Source organism: Hemiscyllium ocellatum, chromosome 28 (genome assembly GCF_020745735.1).
Source record: "Hemiscyllium ocellatum isolate sHemOce1 chromosome 28, sHemOce1.pat.X.cur, whole genome shotgun sequence".
NCBI lineage: Eukaryota > Metazoa > Chordata > Chondrichthyes > Orectolobiformes > Hemiscylliidae > Hemiscyllium > Hemiscyllium ocellatum.
This window is the reverse complement of record NC_083428.1, coordinates 27,753,110-27,779,345: the sequence shown is the minus strand read 5'-3', so window position 1 is coordinate 27,779,345 and position 26,236 is coordinate 27,753,110. Positions and strand designations below refer to the sequence as shown.

Sequence of the window (26,236 nt, the reverse complement as noted above, 5' to 3'; positions counted from 1 at the left end):
TGTGAAAGGTAAGTCATGCCTCACAAACCTAACTAAGTTCTTTGAGAAGGTGGCCAAACAGGTGGATGAGGATAAAGCAGTTGATGTGGTGTACATGGATTTCAGTAAAGCATTAGATAAGGTTCCCTATGGTAGGCTATTGCACAAAATACGGAGGCATGTGATTGAAGTTGATTAGTGGTTTGGATCAGAAATTGGCTAGCTGAAAGAAAACAGAGGGTGGTAGTTGATGGGAAATATTCATCCTGGAGTTCAGTTACTAGTGGGGTACCGCAAGGATCTGTTTTGGGTCAATTGTTGTTTGTCATTTTTATAAATGACTTGGGTGAGGATGTAGAAGATGGGTTAGTAAATTTGCGGATGACACTAAGGTTGGTAGAGTTGTGGATGGTATGGAAAGATGATGTAGGTCACAGGGAGACATAGATAAGCTGCAGAGCTGGGCTGAGAGGTGGCAAATGGAGTTTAATGTGAAAAAATATGAGATGATTCACTTTGGAAGGAGTAACAGGAATGCAGAGTACTGGGTTATGGTAAGGTTCTTGGTAGTGCAGATGAGCAGAGAGATCTCGGTATTCATGTACATAGATCCTTGAAAGTTGCCATGAAGGTTGATGGGGCTGTAAAGAAGGCATATGGTGTGTTAGCTTTTATTGGTAGAGGGATTGAGTTTCGGAACCATGAGGTCTTGCTGCAGTTGTACAAAACTCTGATGCGGCCATATTTGGAGTATTGCATACAGTTCTGGTCACGGCATTGTAGGAAGGATGTGGAAGCTTTGGAAAATGTTCAGAAGAGATTTACTAGGATTTTGCCTGGTATGGAGGGAAGGTCTTACGAGGAAAGGCTGAGGGACTTGAAGCTGTTTTTGTTTGAGCGAAGAAGGTTGAGAGCTGACTTAATTGAGACATATAAGGTAATCAGAGGATTAGATAGGTTGGAGAGTGAAAGCCTTTTTTCCTCGGATGGCGATGGCTTGCATAAAGGGACATAGCTTTAAATTGAGGAGTGATAGATATAGGACAGATGTCAGAGGTAGTTTCTTTACTCAGAGAGTAGTAGGGCATGGAAAGCAATAGTAGTAGACTCGCCAACTTTAAGGGCATTTAAATTGTTATTGGATAGGCATATGGACGAGAATGGAATAGTGTAGGTTAGATGGGCTTCAGATTGGTTCCACATATTGGTGCAACATCGAGGGTCAAAGGGCCTGTACTGCACTGTAATGTTCTTTGTTCTATTAGTGAATCCGTGGAATTCTTTACAACAAGGAGCTGTTAAGACTGGATGGTTAAGAATATTTAAGGCTGAGATTGACAGCTTCTTAATCAGTAAGGGAATCAAGACTTATTGGCTAAAGCAGGAAAGTGGATTTGAGGATGATCAGGTCAGCCACAATCTCATTAAATGACAGAGCAGACTCAATGGACCAAATGATCTACTTCTGCTCCTATGGTCTGAATGGGTTGCATTTAAGACATTATGCATTTTACCCTCTAGAAAATTATGGGGTCGCAGAGATGTCGACACAATGAAATATGTGCACATGAGGTTTACACCTCCCTTCATCCTAGCCTGTCTGAGAGGATCGAACTTGAAAGCCTCATATCTTTGATAATTATCAATCAGCTTCTACAGATTTGCAATCGATCTGTTAGTATTAATTAATTTCTAATGAACTGCAGTACGTCTAATAAAGTATTGCAGAATGCATTTCCCATTATTCTGCATCAGTTAACTTCTAATATGTCTGATACCTTATTCTGAGATAAATTAGGCTGCAGTCTATGGTAAAACTAACATAGATCATTTTGGAGGCTCCTTAGAAAATTCAGATCAATGGACGACTAGTTAGCTACTCCATCCAAAAATCACTGTAAAACTAACCTGTCTGGAGTCCGCATTCCCATCATCTGTTGGTCTCCTCCTTCACAGAAGATTAGTTTTTTCCCTATTATGTTCCCTGTTTAAAAAAATGAAGCAAAGTTCCTTGAGTATTGTATGACCCTTAACCAAATCAGCTGCATTTAAATGTGTCGATTTAGATTAAAACCATCAACATTTTTTCTGATTCTGGTGATAGTATAAAGTTTTATAATCTACAACTTTGCTCAGGAATTCCGAACTTTGCTCTTGTTGTCTGATTCTATATACGTACTGTGTCTAGTTTCTGGCACCACTATATAGGGGGGTTGTGATTGACTAGAGAGGGGGCAGAGGAGATTCACCATGATGTTGCCTGGGCTGGAATGATTCAGCAAAGAACAAAGCCTAGAGAAGCTGTCCTTGTTTTCCTTAGAGCAGAAAAGGTTCTGGATAGTTGTGGGGTAGGGGGGCAGTCTTGGTAGAGGTGTACAGAGTAATGATGGGCATAGAGAGGGTAGGTAGGGAGAAAGCTTTCCGCTTGGTAGAGGTGTCAACAACCAGGTGTACAGTTTTAAGGTAGGGAGCAGCAGGTTTGAAGGGGATTTTAGCAAGAGGTTTTCATAAAGAGGGTTGTGGATATCTGGATCACAGTGCCTAAAAGAATAATAAAGGCAGTAATCCTCACAACATTTGAGAAGTATTTAGATGAGCACTTCAAATGTCATAGTTTATAAAAGCTACAGACCAAGTGCTGGAAAATGAGATTATTTTAGATAGATGCTTAATGGTCAGCACAGACATGATGGCCGGACAGCCTTGTCCAGTGCTGGAAAGCTCTGTGACTCTATTAATTGGACCAGATGAATCAGATATTCATGTCAAGTTCATCTTTCATCACTTTTGAAGAGCTTCTCTCAATCTTTACTTTAGTTGAAATTAGGTACTGGAACTATTCTTAAAGGACTGACAGTGTCCTTTGTGAAGTTAAAAATTGAGTTTACTAAGCAATATTTAGCCTTTATTTATAGCACAAAACAAAAAAAAGGCAAGGCAGAAATGAAGCTGAAAGCAGCAATAAATTTAGAGAAAATCAGTTTTTATTTTAAACAGCTCCAACCCATAAGAAGCAGGAGATGAATGAGGCATAGTTAAACAAAATGACAACTCCTAATTATTTACATAGTTTTCACAGACACTACTTTCATGAGGCTTAATGGGAGTTCCAAAGATTCTGGCAAGCATATATACTCACAGCAGTTGCATTGAACTCTGTTTGTCAAGTTTGGTTTTCCTGGAATCCAGTCTGCAAAACATTCTCTCTGCATCAAATGAGCCAGCTAGTTCATGGAAGATGCAAGAGGCATAGCCCAAGTTCAAAGAGCATTGAACATCAATAATCCAGTGTGGGGTATCCAACTGTGCCAAATTGGAAGGGAAAGTTAAAATTGCTCAGATTTTTTTTATACATAAACATCCTAATAGTTACAAAATCAATGTTTCTTAGAAGCTTTCTGTTTCTGGTGACACATGAAGCAGTTAAAGCACATGTCTGTGTTTGTTTTCAAACGTGGTTTATTCTGGAACTGGATGTCAGGGGCTATAACTTGAAGAGTACCATTCAGCATCAAACATGGCTGACTAAGATAGTCTCCTGCTCCATTGCCTGCCATAGGCACACTGAAAGAACTTAGATTTTGATAATCAGCCAGTTTGTCCACATTATGAACTCACCTTCCCCAATAATCAAAATCTTGTTGCAGGACTCAAACCTTCAACTTCTGACCTAGAGGCAGAGACATTACCACTGCACCACAATACATTTCCTTAATGTTTCACTGCCTAGATTCTTTAGGGAGCATTTCAATTGTTATTAACTTGAACCATACATTCTGAAATTTTTGATCTAGTTCTCTTCTTGTCCCAATCTCCCACGACCTTTGTACAGCTGGACAAAGCTTTTTGCAATATTTGGCATTAATAATCTACTTAGACACCAATAAGCTGCATCCTCAAATAGGAACGATGCACTGATCAATCTGGCAGTAGTTTCCAAGGAATAGATCTCCTGTTTTTATGGGGGTTTTTTCCCCCTCCTTTTGAGCACAACTGCCATCCTGTACATCTTACAAAATGATCAACTTTATCACTGGCTGCACTTAGGCTGGTAGTGCCGAAAAGGGCACGTTTTCTGCTCTCAGTTACGTGAGCCCCAACTAATATGGTGACCATCTCTGAAACAGTTACCTCTGGTGCATCCACCACCACACCCCCCCCCACCAGTTACAGCCATAAAATTGGCTTGTCCAACTCTCCTCCTCATGCTGTGCGTTAGCTTCACATACCAATTGCACAGCACATAGCCATTTTATTACCAGATTGGCGATTCTTAGAGTCATTGAGTTCTATATCACAGATAAAGGCCCTTTGGCCCATCCAATCTGTGTCGGTCATGAACAAGAATTTAACTATTCCAATCTCATTTTTCAGCATTACGCCCATAGCCTTGCATGTCTTGGCCTCACAAATTCTTCTTATGAGGATACCTGCCTCCATAGACAGTGAGTTCCCGATACCTATCAACACTGTCTTTCCTCACATAATCTCTAAATCTCCTGTCCCTTTCCTTAAATGTATGCTGTCTGGTCATTGATTCCTGTACCAAGGGAAAATGTTCCTTCCTGTCTACCTTATCTTTGCCCTCATAATGTTATATCAATATCTCAATACTTTTATGCCAAATAGGCAAAAAAACTACAAAGAAAATTAAAAGAAAACACTATTTTATTTGGATGCTCCACTGATTTTTTTTTTCCCTTGAGTTGTTGTCAGCCTAACCCTGGAAATTGGTCTTTAATTCCTGGAGGTTTAGGACCATTACTGAGGTTTGGCAATTCTACCAGCAGGCAAGTAGGAAAGGTACCCCTGATGCTTACTGCAGCCCTCCTGAGGGGCATTGCCAGGCTGGAGTTGGGCTTCCTGCCCCTATTTAAGGAGGATGTCCTGCCTCCAAGAACTGCTGGACATCTGACTCACTGAAGAGACAACGTTTGGGGGCCACTGCTGGGATGGGGATGGTGGCGGGGGGTCACAACTACATGGAGGAGGCACTTACTCCATCTTTCCCACCTGAAGCCAAACCTTGTCCCTCCTCCCTTGGCACTGTGGTCACCCACCTGCTGCCATCTGCACAGCTGCAGCCAGGATGGTAAGTGGTTGTTGCCAAGTGGTGGGTCCAGGATGGGCAGGCTTCAATATACTCACAGGGACAAGGAGGTGTATAAAATACTGCCCTTAGGTGTCCCAAGGTGGAGAGTCAGCCTAGTCACTCCTATACGAATCCTCTTAATGGTTCCATTTCTAAACTGGCAAAAGGTGGTCAAGATTGCACGTGATGGAAGTGAAATTTCATGCCTCAGCATTCATCCTTAGAATCAGGAGGGACATTTGATTGGGCGGGAGGGTACAGGATGGATCAAGCATTTGCTGTCCAGATGCCAATTGATTCCTTTAAGCAGTTGCTTAAGAGAACTCCGATTGGCCAGTGGGGACCTCACCATTGGAAAAACCACACCTGCAGTCTATTGAGGGCAGGGAGCCCTCCTATTCAGCTACACTATTCCCAATCCAACATCAGGAATGGAAGAAGATATATCTCACTGCCCTTCCTGTCCAACCAGCTCCACCTCACCTTACTGGGATTCCCCTTCCTCACACACCTATTTCTCTCTAGGGCTCCATCGCCAGTCCCTGGTAGAGGACCAAGTGTAGTACCAGTGATGTCCACCACCCACAAGGGCACAGCTGGTACATGAGACCTGTCAGCTTCGGATTGGCTAGCAGCTCCAACGTGGCGGGATTTCTAATCCCCTTAGGACTTAAATCAGTGGCAAGCCCTACAATGGCCCAGTGAGTGACTGATTTCCTACAAAGATTGCCTGACATCTCCCAAAAGTGTTCAGTCTGGGACTCCTACTGTTTTTTCCAGGTGGTAGGTGTGAACCCTGTATTGAATATTAGATTTATGTTTTAAAATTGTTCCACCCATATGTGTACATCTCACACAGGTAAGTTTAACCTAACTCTGCCAGTCAGCAGACTGACAGGATCCACAGCGCTATCAATTTTACATGCCGCCCTGTACACGGTACACTTCTGACTGCTTTAGAGAATGAAGCCTCAGGGAGGGTATAAAATCTTATTTTTTTTTCCTTATGCCAAGTGTCTGTCCAAGGTTACCACTGGTCATGCTACTGAAAGAAATTAGCTCTTGTTATCATGAATACAAGTGTGTTATTTTGATATAGACCTGATGCATTTCAGCAACATCTCTCAATATTTCTGGTTAGCTTTCAGTGCTGGATTCTGGAATCTCTGCCACAGGTTTCAAAGGTAAACTTTTGGCTGCGGGTGGGTTTTTAGTTGTTGTGCCAGTGGATGGCACCTATACACTGCCCAGAAACAGTGATGGGAAACACGGTCCATTTTAAGGACCAAATTTCATTTGCACAGGGCTGACAGCCTGCAACCGGGAAATAAATGGACCTAAGATGACCACTGGCTCAGAGTTGTTGTCATTGGGACAAACTGGGCTGAAAAAGTGTAGATCTGTGACAACCCATCCTCAGGAAATGGGGATCTGAGTGTGAGCCAGCTAGGTTTTTGCTCCCAGTGGAGCAGCTCTGATACTCATGGTGCCAGGGAACTAAATTAAAATAAATCTCACTGCTGGACACCTCTTGCGTCATACCTCCATACACTGTAGCTGCACCAACCAATACTGTTGAAAATATTAGTCTAGGTCCTGTGAACATCATAGGACCCTGATTTGCACTTTTTAAGGGCCCACTGCCTAACACAACCATGTGACTCTGTCATGGAAGGCTCTTCCAAAGCCAGCATTGACTGGATCAGAGGCAGGAATGAAGTGGTTTCCCTCATCATTTTAGGGATTCCACTATCCAACCTCCACCCAGTTTAAACGTCCATTGTGTCCCTTACTGTTTACAATCATATCCAAACTCAACTGGTGCAAGATCCTGCTAAACTGAGAAAATGCTTTGTGTTCTTGTATTACAGGTATGCCCCTATAGGTATCCTCTTCCTGATTGCAGGCAAAATCATGGAAATGAAAGATCTTACTGTGATGGGTGGACAACTGGGAATGTATACTGTGACAGTGATAATTGGACTGCTCATTCACGCACTCGTTGTCCTGCCACTTCTTTATTTCATAGTCACCCACAAGAATCCTTGGGTTTTTATTGGCGGGTTGTTGCAAGCTTTGATTACTGCCCTTGGCACTTCATCCAGGTAAGATTGTCCATCCTGAATATAATCTGTTACTGCCAAGAAACATTGATTCCTTTTCTCTTTATCAATTTACATTCCTCTTATTCTCTCTGCAAATCTTTCTGATTGCCCATCTCTGATCCTCTGCATCTATCAATATGAATTAAGTTGATTACTCCATTTGTTTTGCAGCTCCGCAACTCTCCCAATCACCTTCAAGTGTTTGGAAGAAAATAATGGTGTAGACAAGCATGTTACTCGCTTTGTCCTTCCTGTTGGAGCTACTATTAATATGGACGGCACAGCACTTTATGAAGCCCTGGCTGCCATTTTTATTGCACAAGTCAACAATTATGATCTAAACTTCGGACAAATCATAACTATCAGGTAGTATTTCAGACTGCAGTTGAATTGAAATCAATGTTAGTCCAAATCTCAAATTCAATTTAGATTCAGTTTTGCATTTCATTGACATTTACAGCTAACACTTATCTCATTTGCTTGTGTGCCACTGAGCTGTATGGCTACCATGTGATCTAGAAAGCTCCTGCAAATGAAATAAACGTAATGAATTTATATCCAATGTTCAGAAAAGAATACCAGGAAAGTACTTATTGTCCAGATACATTACCTACTTAAGACATCAAATTATACATATAGGTGTCAGAGACAAAGAATTGAAACTGTTCAAAGACATCTAAACCAAGGAGATCAATTTAGGAATGCTTGATGTTAATGTGAAGCTAGTGCCATCAAGTACTGGGGTGTATCAGGAAGGATTTGGCTAGATGTTGAAATGAAACTATTCTGATCCTTTTAGATCATTAACAATGTCACACACATCCAGGCTGTCTCTGCTGTTGTAGATCCTCCAGCCTGTTACTTCCTTTTCACCAGTTCCATTATACCCTCCATCTCCAACTGGACTATTCACTTCAACCTTGAACAGTCATAGAATGAGTCCCTACCTACAATCACTTTCGTCATTTGACTGAACTTTTTTTTATATTGAACAACTTCTGGTAGCTTCATTCACATCGTGCTGATAAAATGCATTTCTGTGGGAAGCTGCATTAACCCAGTAATGCCTGTTATTTGGTTGACTCTCTGGAACATTGCTCTAGCCGGACACTGGTCCATTTCCAAACAAATTCTTCTATTATATTGCTAGTTGTATGAGTGCCACTTCCTCCTTCCTTTTTTGGAGTGTTTCTTTAGCAACGTTTCTCATTTCTACTAATCTTTGCAAAGTAACTGTCTCTGGCTGTTCCATTCTTTGATTCTCTTTCACCTTATGTATGTTTTATTCTGATGATTGGGCTTGCTGCTAACAAAACCACAAACCACTGACACCCACAACTATCTTGATTATGTTTAACTGTGTCCACCCTATTTCTTAAGCCTCTGGTCTCATCCATTATCCCTCTCAAAGCTTGTGCCTTCCCTCAAAGCAATCTCTGTGTTCACATGTCCTCTTCCACCATTTACAAAATGATCTCACAGCTAGATTTCCTTCGCTTCAACTTTTAGCAAGAGTATTTTATCATTCCTTAGACTATCCTTTGTTCCAGTGTCCATTTTATTGCCACTTGCCTGTGCAACAGCTGAGGACACAGCACATTATTAATTTAATTTCTCCCATACCTTATATTTATTCCAAGTGAAACAATAATTCACTAAATGTTGCCAGACCAGAGCTTTTCCAGCAATTTCTACTTACCTTTCTGAATTACAGCATCCATAGTTCTTTAGATTTTTTTATTTAGATTATAATACGATCCTTTATTCTTTTGTATAATTAGTAGATCCACCCTGTTTCACTTACATTTTCTTTCATTTGCTTTCATTTTTATTAAAACTCATGTCTTGCTCTAATGTATTTTCCTCTTTCTTTATTGTTACTTTAGTTATCATTGTTTTATTGTGCACAATTCTCTTTCACGCTTCTTGGTTCTCTGTTCCCTTTATATGCATATTTATCTGTCCAGTCTATGTGAACAGACATACCATCCATCACTTATTAACACACCATTGACGAAAACATTGAACGAGATCAATGACAATGGATAACACAATATCTTTCTCAAAGAATCTCAATCAATGTTATCCTTACAAACATCATGGAGCTGCAGTACAAATGCTGAATAAAACTCAAGATGTGGCCAAACCATCGAGCCTCTTCCCGACTCAGGCGACAGACTGTGTGGAGTTTGTCTGCGTGGGTTTCCTCCGGGTGCTCCGGTTTCCTCCCACAGTCCAAAGATGTGCGGGTCAGGTGAATTGGCCATGCTAAATTGCCCGTAGTGTTAGGTAAGGGGTAAATGTAGGGGTATGGGTGGGTTGCGCTTCGGCGGGTCAGTGTGGATTTGTTGGGCCGAAGGGCCTGTTTCCACACTGTAAGTAATCTAATCTAATCTTCTCTGTGAGGGTTGCACAAAATTTGACATCAAAAGTCTTTCAAAATCTCAACTTCATACACAACTAAAACCTGTCATATATTATCATCACAAGAGCACAGTCTAACAGATTGTGAACAACATTTGGGGAAAGGGACAAATATGACTTTGATAAAGAAAATAAATAAAGACCATTTCCCGTGGCAATCAGATCATTAACTAGAGGGTACAGATTTAAGATGTTCGGCAAAGAAACAAGAGGAGACATTCGGAAGCTTTTTTAAAAAAGCTAGTTAGGGCTTATGATCTGGAATGCATTGCCTGAAATGATAGTTGAAACAGATTCAATATTATCATTCTAAAGAGAATTAGATAAATGTTGAAGGGATAAATATTTCATCAATACAGAGAAAATAGGCCGCACAGTGGCATAATGGTTAGCACTGCTGCCTCACAGCACCAAAGAGCCGGGTTCAATTCCTGCCTCAGGCAAATGTCTGTGTAGAGTTTGCACATTCTCCCCTGAGTAGCTTTCCTCTGGGTGCTCCGGTTTCTTCCCACAGTCCAAGAATGTGCAGGTGAGGTGAATTGGCCATGCTAAATTGCCCCATAGTTTTAGGGATAAATGTAGGGGAATGGGTCTGGGTGGGTTGGTCTTTGGAGGGTCAGTGTGGACTTGTTGGGCCGAAGGACCTGGTTCTACACTGTAAGTAATCTAATCTAAAAAAATGTCAGGAAGGAGGTTCTATCAATGATCAGGCACGGCTAAGATGAGTATGATGGTCTTCTCCTGCTCTAAACCATTCTCAGATTCTAGCTGTTGTCAGGATAGTCACCTCGGTAAAACCTGTAAATCTGCAGGCTGTTATTCTGACACTTTATGCTGACCCAGTTGCCAGATCAAGGTCTCTATCAATAGCCGTAGGTGACCATAAGAAATAAGAACAAGAGTAGGGTATTCAGGCCTTCAAGCCTGCACTGCCATTCATACTTTCATGGCTGATCTAATATTCCTTAAGTCCACTTTTTTGCCCTTTCCTTGTAATCCTTAATTTCCCTATTGCTCAAGAATCTACCTATCTCAGCCTTAAAATATACACAAGGACTTGGTCCCCACAGCTATCTGTAGCAAGTTCCAAAGACCCATAATCCTCTTGAGAGGAAAAATTCCCCTCTTCTGTCTTAAATTCTGATTTGATGCCCTCTGATCCTAGACTCTCTTATGAGGAGAAACATCCTGTTAGCATTTACACTGTCAAGCCCCTTAAGAATCCTATATATTTTAATGAGATTATCACACATTCTTCTCAACTCTTGTGAGTAGACTCCCAACCTGTTTAATCTTTGATCATAAGACAATCCCTCCATATCAGGGATCATCCTAGAGATCCTTCTCTGAACTGCCTCCAATGAAATGATATCTTTCCTTCACTAAGACCAAAATTGCTCACAGTACTCCAGACGTGGTCTCAGCATCACTTTCTACAGTAGTAGTAAGACTTCCCTCCTCTTATTGTCCAACTCCCTTGAAATAAGGGCTGTACTGTGTGCTAGCTTTCTGTGTTCTGTGCACAAGTGCCTACGTGATGTCACTTCCTGATGATTTTAAGTAATTTATTTTCCTTTCCAAAATGAACAACTTTGCATTTTCCCACATTATAATCTGTTATGCCCATTTACTTAACCTATTAATATCTTGAAATACATTTATGCTGCTCTTTGGGCACTGGTGCAGGAACCCTGGTATACTGGATCTAAGCCACAGGAGTTCCCATAAGAACCAGTAATAATGACCTTTAAAATTCATGAGCTCTTTTCATTCTGTATGGATAGTAATAACAATAGAACTCCCATTCCTCAAATGAGATGATGAATTACTTGAAATTTTCTACTGTTTTATCAGAAATGGTATCAAAGGATATGGAGAGAAAGTATGAAACTGGAGTTGGTTGCAGATCAATCATCAGTTAGTTAAATAGCAGAACATGCTTGATGATTGAATGGTTTATTGCTGTTCTTGTAATAAAAACTGTAGTAATTTCAATTGTGTGAAGTGTTTATTCAACTTAAATATTTCATTATGTAGTATCACTGCAACAGCAGCCAGCATTGGAGCTGCAGGAATACCACAGGCCGGCCTTGTTACCATGGTGATAGTGTTGACATCCGTTGGACTTCCCACGGAGGACATCACCCTGATCATCGCGGTGGACTGGTTCCTGTACGAAGGCTCAGTATTGTTTTTGTCTTTTAACTTTACAGTACTTGTGCTAAACTAATACCTAGAAAGATTCAACAGGAGACTATTTGTAGTGATTAATCAGCTTGAGAATTACTTAATATAAGAGACGATTTTGTTAACCCATTTGAACATAGCTTCTTGCAACAGAAGTAATATGATTTTTCTTTTGGAGTTAATACAGTTAAGCTAGTTTGCTAAACGTCAAGAACTTCAGGGAATGGAATATTGCAATGATGTCTTCTGACACTTGATAAGAGATAGTACTCAGAAGCATTTTCATAATAGTCACATTGCAAATTAAATACTTGCAGCATTATGTTCTAGTAGTGGCTGCAGCTCCAACACTGGTATCTAACCACAAAGAGGATTTCCAGGGTCTACCTGTTCATTGAAAGCAGGATGAATCCAATCTGGCCAGCTTTCAACCATTGTCAAAGCAATGGAAGGTGTTGTTGTCTGTGCTATCAAACAGCATTTACTCAACAATAACCTACTCATCTTTGTTTAGTTTAGTGTTCCATCAATGATTTCCCTCCGTTATAAAGACAGAAGTGGGAATAATCACTGGTGATTGCTTAATGTTCAACACTATTCATGATTCCTCAGATACTGAAATAATTTGTATCCTTAAGCAACAAGATTTGGAAGACATTCAGGCTTAGGATAATAAGGGATAACTATCATTCATGCCGTAAGTGCCAGGCAATGACCACATCCAATAAGAGAGACTATCACCATCTCTCCTTGACATGCAGAAGCATTACCATCGCTGAATCACCAAAGTTTCTTCGACAATGTTCACCAAGCATGTGGCTTCTACCACTGAGAAGGAACGCATACACATGAGAACACTACCACCTGAAAGGTTGCTTCAAAGTGACAGCCTGCCCTGAATTGGAAGAAATCAACTAGGCAGAAGTGGGACTGCGGGTGCTAGAGATCAGAGTCAAGATTAGAGTGGTGCTCAAAAAGCACAGCAGGTCAGGCAGCATCTGAGGAGCAGGAAAATTGACGTTTCAGGCAAAATCCCAAAAAGGGCTTTTATCTGAAACGTCAATTTTTCTGCTGACTTGGAAGAACACTGCTATTCCTGCTTTATCACTGGGTTAAAATCCTGGAACTCCCTTTTTAGTAACACCATGGGAGTACGTTCACCACACAAAACATACCAGTTTAAGAAGGTACTTCACCATGACATGCTCAGGGGCAAGTAGGGACGGGCAATAAATGCCATATGTTGATTTTCTGGTATAGGAGTCTGAACTATGAATCTGATGTTCTATGACCTTAATATGTATCCAAAGCAAAAATGAACTAGTGGAATCTTTCAGAGTTAATTTATTTAAATACGGAGTGAAAACTCCCAGCTCGACTCAGCACCCCAGCAACAGTTTCTCAAATGCATATGATAAATCCTCTTACAGGGTTGAAACTCCAATTTAAAGGGGTAATGGTATTCTTGGTGACAACTATGAGGGAAAAAAAAACAAGAAATAGTGAAACACATACAAAGAGCCCCATCATTCAGTTACGAAGTTGCTTATTCATAAGGAAAGATTCCCTGTTTGATAATAAACTGTAGTTACCCTGCAGTAGAGCCATTGGCAGGTGTGGTCAAAAGCATCAACAAGCGCATTTAATGTTCAGGTTACCTGGGAATAGACAAAACAAGCTTGCACCCTGAAAAATCTGTCATGGCAAAATTACCCAGCATTTCTGAAGACATTGATATACTTGCCACAAAGTTTCCTTTCAACCAGTTATGTTCTGACTGGCATCAAACACAAAGCTAAAAGACTGCAATCCAATCTGTTGTTTTTGTGAGGAAGGATTTTATCCCAAGGAGTAGGTCTGATGGATGAAATCAAAGGCCAGAATATTATCTTCCGTTGACGCCCTCAATGAAAGAATATTCTCCTGTTGTAAACAGTGTAAGATTACCAGAATTTAATTCACAACATATTCCCAGGCATACACAAAAATAGATAAAGCTTTATTGTCCATCAGAGGTTATCAGGTTTTCCTTGAATCTAAGGAAATTAATGCTGCTTTTATTTCTCAGGGATCGTTTGCGAACCACCACAAATGTACTCGGCGATTCACTGGGAGCAGGCATTGTGGAGCACCTGTCAAGGCATGAACTGCATAGAACAGATGCAGAAGTTGGAAATTCTGTCATCGAAGAAAATGAGAAACCTTATCAGCTCATCTGCCAAGAGCATGAAAACCAGAAGCATTTGGATAGCGAGACCATGATGTGACCCTGAAACTAAGACAGGCTTAGTACTGTAGGATAAAAACATACCACCATGTAAATTTTGTGTCTGTGCATTTCTAACCAAACTAGTCAACAAAAGAATGTCTAAAATAGCCTAATTCAGCAAGAAACTCTCAATGTAAGAGCAGACCTGTATGCATGTGTATCCCCATGTGTGCGTGTACATATGAGTGTTTTCATGTACATATGGATGTCCATGTTTGTGTGAATTTTCATGAATGAATGTCTCCACCTGTGTTTGTGTGCATTTCTGTGTAGGTGCGTATTATTTTGATTATAGACAGACAGACACGCGCATGCGCACACACACACACACACACACACACAGAAGCACTCACACTCTCTCACATATACCCATGCATATTTATGCACGCACACACATACATATGCACACACAAACACACATATATCCACACACAGACATGCACATAGAGACTATCTCAGACAGTATGTAAGCATAAACACATACTCAAGTCAGTTTGAATTTGGAAAGTTGTGTCCTCATGTGCGACAGTATTTATACATATTCATGTGTACAGGTCTCTACATGTGTGTGCCTTTGTACATGCATGTATGTGGAGTTGTCCTTAACTGGAATTGGTTGCCTTTTAAACCAGGTGGATGCCTCAGTAGCACTTTCCTAACTGGGACATGATTTCTGCTGCGTGTAGGGTGTAGTGAAATAGTAAAAATATCACTGATTTTACTATACTCAGCACACAAGAAATCTCCCACTGTCAGAAAAGGATTAACTTCCATTAAAAATACTTGATGAAGAATAAAACAAATTCAAAGGGACAGAGAAAGTGCAGGGAAATGGGGTAGTAGTAGGTAGATCTGATATGGAGCAATAACAAAAAACAGTGCTGAAATAGTCTCCATCTGTTCTGAGATTTCCACAATGCTATTGGGACATACTCCTGTGTCAAGCTGGTTTTTCAGAGTTTTGATGTCTTGGCAGACATCTAACAAGGGGCTGATTTTCTTCATCTGACGCAAGTCATGCCTAAAAGGTTAAGATGTGGTGCTAGATCCATTTGAGTGTTGGGACCGATTTTGTGCTATACTGTAAAATTGATGATGGTAAACAGGCAAAAATATTTTATATCACTTCCAATTTTTGTTTCCATTGAAACCCAGAAAGATCTCAATTATCCAGTTACATAGGGTGTTAATTTCTGCCATTTTAGATACAGTGTAAGAGGAGGAAAGGGACACATGAGGCCTTGGATCAGCACTACTGCATATTAATGTCAAACTCCTGCAGTTTTCTTATTGGGATAGGGGTAGGGAGGCGTGGTGGATTCCACTATAACCACGTTGAAAGTGGGAATGTTTGAGGAAATTCCTCCCATAAGTCTCTGTATTCAAATAAACTCAGAGACTCAGCAGGTCTGGCAGCATCTGTAGAAAGAGAAACAGAGTTAATGTTTTGAGTCTGGTATGACTCTTCTTCTCTCCTACATCATCCTATCCCATTTCTGATACTCTTCAGCTGATCTGGCCTAAAAGCAGGAAGTGCACAATGTCTCCTCTTTCACAAGACTGCTCTGCCCCAATTATTGTTATTTACCATCATGAGACCAGAGAAGTAAAATAAAACTGAACAACATATTATTAGCTAGTTATTGTAGCAGGCACACCCCAATTCATTAATCTGCCAGGGTGATGCAGACACATAATCTTAGGAAGCCCTAATAATAACACTAAAGTAGATCCTTTGAGTAACTCCAGCTATACTGCATCAATTAGACTCAGTAAACTGTATGCACACTCCCAGCATCAGAAGAGGTAGAAATCCTTTAGACATTCTAAAAATAATGTTTCCAAACCTTCCGATGTTCTCATTGTCAGATGATGTAAAATGTACAATATCTGTGATGTACTTCTAATCTCTAAATGATATGTGGCTTAAGATCAGAAACGTGTACTCAATTCAAACAAGGCATTGTACTTCCATATCACTGACTCACTTCTGAGTAAAGTCTCTACTGTTCCTCCATTACACTGAGTTTGGGTGTGCATCTTGCTATATTTAAATATTTAATTCCTGCAAACATTGTGTTTTCTAGAATTTTCAGATTTATCCTGTCTTCTATAATGTTGTTTGGAGCACTCAGTCCATTTCAAATGGCATTTAGGTTGGTAACAAATTTGAAAAGCATTGAGACATAGGAAGACCCTAGCACAAGAATAAGTTACCATTACTTGCCTTGCTTCTTTCTCAATGTTATACCTTCCCAGGCATACACAAAAATAGGTAAAGCTTTATTGTCCAACAGAGGTTATCCGGCTTTCCTTGAAAAAAGGAAAATAAATGTGAAATTTTAAACAAAGCAACCTGTGCTTTGGAATTTTTAAAAATTGTTATTCTCCATATATTTCTGATACCAGTCTGAAGGCCAGTTCTGAGAACGATATATTCTTCTGGGTGGCTACAGCAATCAATCCTATCTGGATGTTACAGAATACTGCCTGAAATTTGTGGACGTCTTGGTGGCAAATTGCCAGCTTTCTCGCTCAGCACACTGAATCTGAAAACAGCTTTGGGGTTTAGCTTAAGCACAAATAAACACAGAAAAGTGAAGTTGTGATCTATCATTCACTCAATTTCCAATAAAAGCTGTGCTGTGGACATCCCCCACCTTAGCCAGCAACTGGTGAAACAGTTGAATAAATGAGAATATCCCCTTTTCCACTTTAGCATTACAGTTAAAAATACATTTTAGAAATTAAGGCTTGTTCAACAAGACGTAACTATGTTTTACTGAGTAATAATTGAATAATACTGCTGAACAAACTATCTGACCTTAGTACATATTTGTAATGGTGTTAAATATCTCCGTTAAAATCACGTAATGACTTTTTTAATCCAGATTTTTAAATAATTAGTTTTTTTTGAGAGTTGGCGTATGATGGGCAGGATCTTCCCAGTCACTGAACTATGTGGGCATTCCCAAAAAAGTTGGGAAAATCAAGTGAGATCAGCAGTAAGGAGATTCCTGACATTGAGAGCAAAACGTCCCATTCTCCAACCAAGTGTTGAATAGTGAGATGAGAATCTTGCTCATTATTAGTTAATCTCATCCTCATTGATATGCAGTTTCCCACCCTCCCAGCCTTGGACATCAACAATTCCAGACATGAAAGTCAGAGTGATTACCTGGCTCTTTCATCTTGGACTCCAAGCAACAATATCTCAAAGCAGCAACTGCAAGTACTGACTAAAAGAAACAGAAACAGAAGTAGGTCATTTAGCCCTACTTTGAGTCCACAGATATTGGCACTGGAGACACACCAACCTCACTGCACCCTCATTATACATTTTCCATCCACTGACAGTTCAGTTCTACAGTTCATTGATGCACTTTGGAGCACACATCTTTCACTGCAATGTTGCTGCCATAACATTTTACACATAGGAACAAACATCCAACTCATGGATTTAAGCAGGGTGCATCTCAGTGTTCTTTACTTGCTGTCTTAGCACTCGTCCACTTTCTGTCTACTTGGATGTTCACCGCATCCCTCCCTTGCCTTTGAGCACAGATACAAAGCCAGGCAGCTTGTCATAGTTATATGCAATGGTCAGACAAGGGGATGGCATCATCCTCATCAATCTAATACCTACCCCATGTGTATGTGGCAAAAAGCACTCACTGCATGTGCTTCACCAAAATGGCCATGTCTCAAAGCCTAGTCCAGTCAAGGAAGACAGTCTTCAATCTGGGGGTCCTAACACAGTAAGTCAATAGCAACCTGCATTTCAGTCCCAGCTGCCTGGGGAGTCAGCTTCAAGATTCTCTCCTCACATGGGGCAAGAATTCAAATGTCGGGCACCCTACCATCTTGGCTCTTTCTATTCTATTGTGGGCATTTTCTCCTGGAATGAGATAAAGGGAAGGATTGAATGAGATGAAAATAGCTGTCACAATTGTTAGTGTAGGAAAGATGGTGACGCATCCTCAGTAAGTCAGAAGGTTGCACGGAGAGTAAGCAGGGTTAGTGGTGTGGGTGGATTGAGTGGGTGCAAGGAAGTGAGGGAAAATATTGCATGCGATGGTGAGAGTGGTAGATCATGAGTCTGATGGGAGATGTGTGCAGTAGCAGAGATAGCGTGAGTGTGAGGTAGCAGAGGGAAGATGGTGGCACTTACCTTTGTGGATCCTAGAATGTCATTGATCTTTTTCCTGAATTGATGGCTGTTCTCCAGACTTTGGAAACAGCAGTGGCCCGGGTCGCAACTTCAGGTCAGACTGGCAGAATCTGGTCTCAACACCTCCTCTGTTCAGAAGGAAGAGAATGGTCCTCGTTTGCACTACCAGGCCCTCCTGGTCCCCTCAGCAAATTGGATGCCAATTTCAGTTTCTTACATGTCTGGGGCAATTCACACGGATCATGCAGGGCAGCCCCGAAATGGTGGCACCCATCCTGGTGTGTGCCGGGGCTGTACAAATGGTACTGTGCCTGTAATCCTGGGAGGACAGCAGTGGCAAGTACTCCGACCTATGCCAAGAGGGAGGATACAAAAAACAATGGCCACAGGGATGTACTGCACAGGCAAGTTTGAGAAGTGAGGGTGACAACTCCCACTGGGGTTCATGGAGAGAAACCCTCTGTAAAACTTGGCAAACTTGACAGTTAACTGATTTCTGATAACATTCAGCCTATAATGTCAGTTCTGCTTTATGCCTATCTGGATGTCACAAACCTTACTTTGCTGCACATAAAATTTCAAGAAGTTATTTGATTCTTAGTGCTTCCCTGTTTGGCTGTCTGTGAAAATTCTTTAATGTGATTGGCTGCTGGAACAGCTTCATGACATGACCACAGTGCAATGCTGGCAATCTCATTTATGCCTTAATCAATCATAGATTAAGAGAGTTAGTATTCTCACCACAGATCTCTCAGTGAGACTTCCTTTGAGGACAGCAGTGAATACCCTCATTTTGCAGATGGCCACACATTTTGGGTTACTGTAATTGCATAGGCTTTCATTCAGCTATTTCAATATGTCCAGCAGGAAGCTGTCGGTATCCATCATATCAACAATATGTTATAAGGCAATGCTGGGAATTTGCTTACTGGTTCTCCTGAAGGAGTCCAATTTTCTTTTAAATTGATCTAGGGCTTTTCAGACTAGTTCTGGGTTTAGTAGAAAAAGTAATTTCTTTTGGCATGGGAGAGGCTGACACCAGTAATATCTCTAAAATACAGCCACACACCATGTGTGAGAGGAGTCCTCTTTATTACTCCACATTGTTGAGTGAAGATAAAGTCACCATAGTCCCACACCCTCTTTAGAGAGAAACAACTGGTGGTGACTTAACCTGAGGGTTAACCACACCACAGGTAAGGGGGAGATTGAGAAGGACAGTTCTTCACTCTTACATCAGCTGGTACAGGAATTGAATCCCTAGCTGTTGGCATAATTCTGCATCACAAGCCAGCCATCCAGACAATAGAATTAACCAAACCCCACTGTTTTGTAAAATGTCAGCGCAATTCCAGATTTCACCAAATTACAAAGCCCTCTTTATTTTATGATGTTGAGGTGCTGGTATTGGACGAGGGTTGACATAAATCAAAAATCTCACATCATTGGATTATAGTCTAACAGGTTTATTTGAAACTACAAGCTTTCACAGCCTCACTCCTTCTTCAGGTAGCTATCTGAAGAAGCGAAGCTCCAAAAGCTTGTGGTGTGAAATAAACCCGTTGGACTATGACCCGGTATCATGTGATTTTTGACTCCTTATTTTAGTTATGGTTTCAAAGCCATAAAGAACTTGAAGCTTTGGTAGATTTTGAAAGAATCATTATTGAACCAGGGTTAGAGGTTTTTATGAGACTGGTGGCTAAGCATTTTGTTCAGGCTAAGGGTTATCTTACATCTCCTGGTGAAGCAGAAAAATGTCAACGCATCATTGCTATTCCACCTGTTCCCTCACCTTGAAGTCTGCTTTGAGAGAAGGAAAAATTAAAATGATATTTTTGTCTATTGAATAAAATTGTCAGCCACAAATAATTTTGATGAGCAGATGTTAGGGAAGTGATCCACACATTTCTCATGACAATTGCAGTCTGTGGATGAGCAATCAAATAATTAATCCAAATTTGTTATTATTGTTACTATCTGAATGGTTTGACAATTGTTTATATCAATACTATTTTAACACGCTATTGAAGTATTGTAAATCAAATGCAGACCAGCTGTATGTAGGTGCCCATGGTATTAGAGGCCTTAAACTGGAATTCTAGACATCTTTGGAATCCTAAATACTACCACAGTCGTATATGTTGGCACAATGGAAGATCTGGAAAATAAATCCTGTTTTTGCATGGATGTGAGACTGTCTGGAACAGAGTGTCTGGAACAGTTGCCGATACACCATAAAGTGTTTTGAAATCTAAATCAGCTAGAAGTTACAACTTACATTTCTGTCATCTTCTTGTTTATTGAAATGCGTCACCGTCTGTGAACATTATGACAGCAACACCCCAAAAAAAAGTGTCTAAGCATCCTTGCATTTTGCCTGAATGCACATATTTATATGCATTTCTATAGCACCTTTCACTGCCTTGGAATGTGTCAAACACTTTATAATCAATGTAGTGTAATCACTGTTGTGATGTGGAAAACACAACAGCCAAATAGCTCACAACAAAATCCCACAGATAGCAATGTGAGAAGGACAAATAATCTGCTTTGCTGATGTTGTTTATGATATAAACATTGTCCACGATATAGCAGTACATACATGCATTTTTTTTCTGGTGAAACAAGGCCTGTTCCCTTTGCAGGATAGTAAGTTTATCAAATTCCAACATATAACACATAGAAAGCCAAATCAATCGAGAAAGCAGCTTCTGATCAAAGCCGGCAAGGCTGTGAAATTAATGGGAAGTATGACTAAAACAATTAAATTAGCAATGATTCCCTTTGACAATAAAGCTAGAGGTCACTCTTAAACATGACCCAGACTTTCCCATTGGAGACAGAAAATAAAAGATGGGTTTGATTCTGAGTTGCCAATCCCTGCTCCATCACGAAATTGGAACTGGCAGTGGTTTTCTCCAAGCTGGGGCTCTAGTTAATTTGCCGAAAGCTCAATTGTCTAATGATATTCTCAGCCAGAGAAGACAGATAGGTCATCTCCAAAACAGGCAGGATGAAAGGCCACCTACAGGTCCTGGATATGTTCCAGTGCCTAAGAACCTAACTTTGCTGCTATATTGTCAATCAATCATAGAGTCATAGTGATGTACAGCATGGAAACAGATCTTTCGATTCAACTCGTCCATGCCGACCAGGTATTCGAAATAAATCGAGTCCCATTTCATAATATTTGGTCCAAATCCCTCTAAACTCTTCCAATTCACATACCAATCCAGGTACCTTTTAAATGTTGCAATTGTACCAGCCTCCACCACCTGCTCTGGCAGCTCATTTTATGCTAACACCACCCTCCATGTGAAAACATTTCCCGTTTGGACCGTTCCAAATCTATCCCCTCTCACTTTAAACCTATGTCCTCTAGTTTTGGATATCCCCACTCTGAGGAAGAGACCTTGACTATTCACCCTATCCATTCCTCTCACAATTTTACAAACATCTATACAGTCACCCCTCAGCCTCCAGCGCTCCAGGGAAAATAGCCCCAGCCTATGCAGCTTTGCCCTATCGCTCAAACCCTCCAACTCTCACAACATTCTTGTAAATCTTTTCTGCATCCTTTCAAGTTTAACAGCATCTTTCCTACAGCAAGGAGACCAGAATTGAATGCAATATTGCAAAATTGGGCTAACCAATGCCTTGTACAGCCGGAACATAACCTCCCAACTGCTATACTCAATACACTGACCAATAAAGGCAAGCATATCAAATACCTTCTTCACTATCCTGTCTCCCTGCAACTCTACCTTCAAGAAACTATGAACCTGCACCCAAGCATTAACATTCACTTAATCATTTTTGGTAAACTCCATTTCCCAAACCCAGTATTTGAAAAAATTCCATTGTGCATCGTCTGTGTTAAAAGTTTAAGGTAATCATGATGGGTCAGACATTGTTATTACCCCTTCCTGTGTACTTAACCCAATGTAAATAACTATCAGTGTGCGATGCATCCTAGCACCTTCAATAGCCCTTCCACTCTTTCCTCATTAATTATTGCTCTAATTAGGACATTATATCATGCCCCAACTTACATAACAATTCTTTCTCCCTAAGTTGCCTCCTCAATGGATGGCTACTTGTGCTGTGTCTGAAGCTTGACCACCCTGAAAGGCCATTTGCCTCCCCCAGAGTTTCAAACCCTTAAATTTGTACTTGCACAAATTTGTACTTGTACTTGTACCTAGTTGATAGAAGCAAAAACTGAAATTGCTGGAGAAGCTCAGCAAGACTGGCAGCATCTGCAAAGAGAAAGCAGAGCTAACATTTCTATTCGGAAGAACGGTCACTGGGCTCAGAATGCTGACTCTGCTTTCTTCCAACAGAGGCTGTGAGACCTGCTGAGTTTCTGCAACGATTTTGGTTTTTGTTTTAGACCTTCAGCATTCACAGTTCTTTGTTTTATTTCAGTGTTTCCTTTAGTAGTTTACTTGGCCTGTGAGTAGATATAGGTCAGTTCCAAGGCCCGTGCTGTCCACACCTTTGTGTCAACTGCTGACCACAGAAACAGAAGTGGAATTTCCATTCACACTGTTCAACAGCCAGATTACCACGATCCCAGCTCGAGTTGAATCCACCTTCAGATGGGAAAATAAGCTGCTTAGTGGCAGGCAAATAGTTAAACCATTTATAAGTTATTCCTTTGCTATTTAACCAAAGATACCAACACATTGAAAATAAAGAGATCAATATTTGTGTTAAACTTGTGTTAAACATCATTTTAGTTACTAACTACAATATCTCTGATTAAAAACCATAGTGTTATAGAACAAAACAAGAGTTATTTCGTTCATAAATTGCCACATCATATGTGATCCACGTTATAGCTTTTACTGAAATCAATGGAGTATACTCTCTCATGACTCTGGTATGAACTCCAATATGTGAGGCACATGCTGATTTGTGGGCCTCTTATAAATCTCCTTCAGCAAAAGAGTTTTACTGCCTGAAACTAGACACAATTCTACATGTGAATTTCCTGACTGCAATTTAATAAACTATGATTCAAGCACACGACTGTTTCTGTGCAGCCATTGCGAGTTCTTACTCATTCGACATAGAGAAGTGACAATTAAAAAACTTGCAATGCTTCCACTCTCCATGAAGTCATAGAGAATTGAATGTCCTTTGGAATTGCTAACAAAACTCAGTCTTTCTCCAGTTTCGTTCTTGTATTGTGACACATAGTTGACCAAATATTTCTGTCTCCATGTTCTAAATCATAGTGTGACCCATTTACAGATGAGCAGATGAGAAAGCAGGAGTGAATAATTGGTGTTATTTTATAAGCATCCAAAGTCAGCCTCATAGTTCTGGAGCTCTCCAATTTAATATTAGAATGTAAAATAGGATGAAAGGAAATTGATGGTTCAGTAGCACTTTTATTTGCTGCTTTGTACCTTCACTCACATTTTTCTCTTCCCCAACTCCCTTTTCTGGGAAGATTAACAAGTTGCTTCTTATCTTGCTTAGACCGCATTGTGAACACTCCACTGATCACCAAGTCTTAGAGTTGGACTTGAACTTAAAGTTTCAGGTTCAAAGAGTACGAGTATCACTCTACGGAGCCACAAGAACTCCATCTTCTTACTGTTATGGTTTATGATGTGTAGCACCAGAAGAATGAAGAACAAAGGGATGTCCAGACCAAAGAAGTTGTTGCTGACCTCCTGAATAACTGTTTCTTTGTTCCGAGCTCAACTGAGTATAGCATGGAACAAAACAAAATCATAAAAGTCAAAATGAAAAATAACGAACAATTGGTTGTGAAGTTTCCTCAGTAATAGTAATCAGAATGCACATATGTCTGATAAATTAAAATCAGTACATATGTCACAAACACAATCTTTCCAGACATCATTTTTGCCCAACATATCTCTTGCTGATAGTCATGATTTGGAGGAGCTGATGTTGGACTGGGTTGGACAAAGTTAAAAGCTCCTTCATCAGGTGGTTGTGGAGTTTGGCTATAAGTTCTGTGTCTTACGATCTTATACTCCACAACCACCTGATGAAGGAGCAGTGCTCCGGAAGCCAGTGCTTCCAAATAAACTTATTGGTCTATAACCTGGTGGTGTGTGATTTTTATCTTTTTGATAGGATCTGATGATGAGTACCAAGCAGTCATAGATCAGCAATGCCCTTCACTACTACATACAGTGTCAGAATACAACAGATTGAGTCATCATTATATATTTTCAGGAATTTCACAGTGGTATGTCATTGAGTGGCATGTCATTTAAATCTTCCTCTTTGATAATTGCACGTTCAGAAGAATTAGCCACCTTTCTTTTCTGTTTTCTGTCTATACTTTTTATTTTGACTTTTGCACCACCTAAGGCTTTCCTCACAGAAATTTAGAATTTTAATGCCATCTCAGAGTACATGAACGATCTGCAGGTACATGGATGGGGATGAAACCTCATGCAGCGGTGGAAGGGTTTGCAAGTAATCATGCCCAAATCTGTCTAGTAAGTTCAACACATTGCAGATGTTTAAATTTTAAGAGTGTTGACAAAAATCAAGATTTGGAGATGCCGGTGTTGGATTGGAGTGTACAAAGTTAAAAATCACACACCAGGTTATAGTCCAAAAGGTTTAATTGGAAGCACTACCTTTCGGAGCGCTGTTCCTTCATCCCCGAAAGCTAGTGTGCTTCCAATTAAACCTGTTGGACTATAACCTGGTGTTGTGTGATTTTTGACAAGAATCAAGTAACATAATCAGGTTTCTGAGCTTGGATCTCCAGGGCCCTCTGCCTGTTATTTTCTGCCTGTTCAGCCTCATTCCTTTTGCCTGTCACCTCCCTTTAACCTGAGTCTGTCTTTTTTGCATGTAATCTGCTTCTTCCACCTTCATTGATCTATTCCCAAGTTTTATACGAACTTTGACTCCTGCAAAGACTTTCTTACCCTTGGTACTTGGTTAAGTCTTTTGCCGCCTTATGACGTAGTCCTAAGAATCCCCATTGCTGCCCCGAGGAGATAAAAGAAAAGCCTTTTAGAGTTCTCCATTTCATATAAATAACTATTTCAGTTGGGTATACTCCTTATATAATCATTTATATTTAAATTGTCATGAAAGTTCTTCATCTTTAATGGACATGGATTTGAATCATCAATATTAATACAAGCATCTGTACTAAATAATAATTTTTACATGTTCAACTAATATTTAACCAATTAAACAAACAATTTTTGAATTTTCAGTTCATAAATATTATATTAGCCTCAATTTTTCAAATTAATTTAAAAATAATAAAGTACTTATTCACTAGGCTAATATAATTTCTTTAAACATTTTACCAGTTTCATGTATCACTCAGCAAAAGCTAAATTGATTTTAATATTTATTGACTAAACTTTAAAGAATTACCAAGTCATGGTAATTGATTCATTTATTCTCTCCTCTAAATTATTCCTTTATTGTTTCTGTCATTTCAGTATGTTGCTGATTCTAGTAACTCATATGTTTTTGAATTGACAATGTGACATCGAAAGCATATCAGGTGATGGTGTGGGGGAATAGATTTTTGATGATTTGAAATTGAAAATGCAGCTGAAAAGGCAGACAGGGAGGGATTCAGATGAAACTGGGACAAGGGAACTTAGCCTGAGCTGTTGGCTAAAGACGATGGCTTCGTCTTCCTGACCAATGTTTTGCTTCTTTGTTTTCACCATCACTTTAGTGGCACTGAGTTGCTTCTTCTCTGGTTGTCTTCAAGCCTCCCTTTGTCTACATCTCAATGTTATCCACCATCCAATCTTTCACCTTCCATTTCTATTTGTGGAAATTGCAGTTCTTGCAAAACATGGATATCGATGATGACCAGATGTCCCAATGTTACATACTCAATACAAATGATGGACATTGTTTATATTTTACCTGACGCCTTCTTTATCTTTACTGAATGTCCATGTCTCCCTATCTACCGCTCTTGTATTCCTGCATTTGCCTTTCTGTAAGTTGCCATTCTTCCTCCTTCTCTC

At 40.2% G+C, this 26,236-nt stretch overlaps 1 protein-coding gene across 1 annotated transcript in view; it reads left to right on the top strand.

Moving 5' to 3' along the window:
* Positions 1-16,073, top strand: part of slc1a6 (solute carrier family 1 member 6) — a 65,577-nt gene extending 49,504 nt beyond the window's left edge. The window contains exons 7-10 of the mRNA XM_060845980.1: positions 6,943-7,176; positions 7,348-7,542; positions 11,638-11,772; positions 13,856-16,073. Coding sequence (XP_060701963.1) covers positions 6,943-7,176; positions 7,348-7,542; positions 11,638-11,772; positions 13,856-14,054 — 763 coding nt within the window. The 3' untranslated portion in view covers positions 14,055-16,073. The remainder of the gene's footprint in view (positions 1-6,942; positions 7,177-7,347; positions 7,543-11,637; positions 11,773-13,855) is intronic.
* Positions 16,074-26,236: the final 10,163 nt, after the last annotated feature.